Source organism: Pecten maximus, chromosome 3, assembly GCF_902652985.1.
Source record: "Pecten maximus chromosome 3, xPecMax1.1, whole genome shotgun sequence".
NCBI classification, from domain to species: domain Eukaryota; kingdom Metazoa; phylum Mollusca; class Bivalvia; order Pectinida; family Pectinidae; genus Pecten; species Pecten maximus.
In genome coordinates this window covers 19,432,147-19,435,031 of record NC_047017.1, presented here as the reverse complement: position 1 = coordinate 19,435,031, position 2,885 = coordinate 19,432,147, and the positions used below count along the sequence as shown (strand labels likewise).

General features: G+C 40.1%; 1 protein-coding gene across 1 annotated transcript; it reads left to right on the top strand.

Moving 5' to 3' along the window:
* Nucleotides 1-452: 452 nt before the first annotated feature.
* LOC117323487 (fork head domain transcription factor slp1-like) lies at nt 453-2,198 on the top strand. Its single transcript, XM_033878740.1, has one exon. The coding sequence runs from the start codon at nt 591-593 to the stop codon at nt 1,866-1,868; it is 1,278 nt and encodes a 425-aa protein (XP_033734631.1). The 5' UTR covers nt 453-590; the 3' UTR covers nt 1,869-2,198.
* The last annotated feature ends 687 nt before the right edge of the window (nt 2,199-2,885 follow it).

Genomic DNA, 2,885 nt, shown 5'->3' with positions numbered 1-2,885 from the left:
ACTTAACTTCAATATTACTATTTAGTATCGCTTTGATACATGTTGTCTTTTGTATTAAATGATAAGAAGACGTGATCAATATTTTTAACGGACGGGTGCACCGTTCAGTTTACGCGTCTAGTACTGTTAAATACCTCAACAGATAAGCTCTATACTATCATATACACCGACACCCCAGGACTAACAGTAGTACGAGCCAGGTTAACGCTTAAACCTGAAAACATTATTAAGCTTTGTGACGAACAAATTAATTGATGCTAAATAACAATGGCTAGCAAAAGCAATGAGCGAACAGCTGCGGGCAGGACAAAACAGCCTTACGATTCAACAGGGGGCGTGGCCAATCGAGGGCGGAGCATCTCCATTGTAGTAGATTTATGATTGGTTCAATCGTTCACGGTGGGCGTGTATACACGCCTGTATTGACACTCAACCGTACATCATTAGGGATAGTGTTATGGTCGAAGGTGATGCTTGTTGTCATTTGATAAAAGTGGCGAAAGTTTGACAACTTGTTCATATTGCTAGCTTACCCGTTATCAGAGAGACACATACACAGACCAAGCAAAGGAGCAGTACCAACGCCGACCATGGTCCAGCTGGGAACCTCTCCCGACTTTCAACTCAATAGAAGTCGACCGTCATTCAGCATTAGCAGAGTTCTTGGAGAAGATTTTCCAAGTTCCTCCCCGGAATATAGCAGCAGGTATCCGGACAGTGCGGAGAGTCCCGAATCAGAGACTTCGTGTCTATCAGTGGAAGAGGAACACGCTAATGTTGATGTCGAGGCGTATGACTCGGATTTAGAAAACTCTGACTTTTGTGAAAAAGAATCGAGTGCTAGGTTGACACCTAATCTCGATAACAAACATAATGCTGGTGATGACAATATAGAGAATAGGGCACCAGCCTCAAAAAGTTCGGACTCAAAATCGGACGGAAACAACAACAGGACACTCAACAACGATGCCAAGAAGTCCGAAAAACCGCCATTTAGTTATAACGCTTTAATTATGATGGCTATTCGAAGCAGTCCGGAGAAAAGACTTACTCTGAACGGAATCTATGAATTTATTATGAAGAACTTTCCATATTACAAAGACAATAAACAAGGATGGCAAAATTCTATCAGACACAATTTAAGTCTAAACAAGTGTTTTGTCAAAGTTCCCCGTCACTATGACGACCCAGGAAAGGGCAATTATTGGATGCTGGACCCTTCCTGTGATGACGTATTCATTGGAGGAACCACGGGAAAACTCCGTCGGAGATCCACGTCCGCTTCCAGGACCCGTCTAGCAGCTCTAAAAAGGGCTGGTTTCCCAGGAATTCAGCCACATGTTTATCCATTTGCCTGTTCAGCAGGTAAACCCGGCTCGTACATGTGGCCCTTTTCGTCCCTGTATCCGTTCGGAGGGAGCACCGCTGCATCACCTGCCTTACGGTATGGTGGGTTCCAATTCTATCCCTACACGGGACTTTTACCCACATCATCGTCCGTACCAGGGACAACTGCAGGACGGACGACAAACTTTTCCGTAGACAGACTCTTAGGGCTCGACATGGGGGTGTCTTCTAATATGTCCGCCGGCTCGTCGTCTTTGAAGACTAATAGCCAGGCGTTCCAGTGGTACCCAACCCATTCACCCCTATCCATCCCCCATACAGACCAGGAACACTCGAACGCAAGGGGATTGGACCTTAGTCTTTTCAAAGGCGTTCACGGACTACCTGTATCCCCGGGATCAGCGTTTTCCTCCCCACCCGGAACATTGCACCAATCATCCAATGGACTTGTGCGAAATATGTTCTCAAATACATCAGTACATTCTCAACGAACGCCTTACGACGTGGGAAGAACGTCATAGTGCTAGCTAAACTTACATTGAAATGTGCAATATCATTTGACAGTGTTGTTTTAAAGGTTACCGACCCTGTATTATCATCATGAAACTATCCCTAAGGGGAGGTGGTTATGGACAAGGACAGACTGTTGGTAGTGCCAGTTAATGGGTGCGTAGTGCAGTGAGTTGCTCGCGACGAACCAACACCCGACAGGTATGGTCCAACCACGTTATCATTCATATCGACATGCGGACGGCTAGTTTCTGGGTAGTAAATAATATTTTATATCATGTATGATCATCAGTGAGAGAAAAAGAGAGTAAATGATTTGAAATAAACCAATTCAATTGATACATTTACGTTTGTTAATTTTTAATGTTCTTTTAGTTTTTGTTTTTGAGAAAATCTGCATGCATGTTAGTTTAAGTCCGGTGTTTATGATTAGAGATTCTACTTAAATCTATGTTTAGAATATTATCAATTAAGAAATGGAAACAGTCATTGTGTTTTGTCATTTGCATTTAATGTAAAACAATTATCACATCAAGTAAAACATGCACCTTTATAAGAACTTTGGAGAAAAATACACAGAATTTACTGTGAAACGAAACTTATAATATCCAATATTTTAAATCTAAAACAATTTTTATATTACGTACAATAACTTATCTGTATTATGTATGATTATTTTCTCGGTATTTGTAATATAACTCTTATTCTACAAATAATCTATTAAATGTCTGTAATACATTTGATTGATGGTTTTCTATAGACAATGTGTTAATTATAATTAATAGTGCAATTCTGAAAGTAAATCTTTGATTTTTTTGTCCTAAATCTCGTCTCTATTTCTTGCTGTTTAAAATGTATTTTTCTGAATAATGATATATCCTCGTAATTATGAAGTATGGTTCTTAATAAAGCTTATATGTACCTGCTATAAATATCGGACACACCAAACAATTTATTAATATGGTTGCAATTACGTTGGATAATTATATTATCTGGAACAGATTGAATACACGAGCTTTCTCAATAAG

Coding starts and splice junctions, on each gene's coding strand:
- LOC117323487 (XM_033878740.1), top strand. CDS start 591: ATGGTCCAGCTGGGAACCTCTCCCGACTTTCAACTCAATAGAAGTCGA.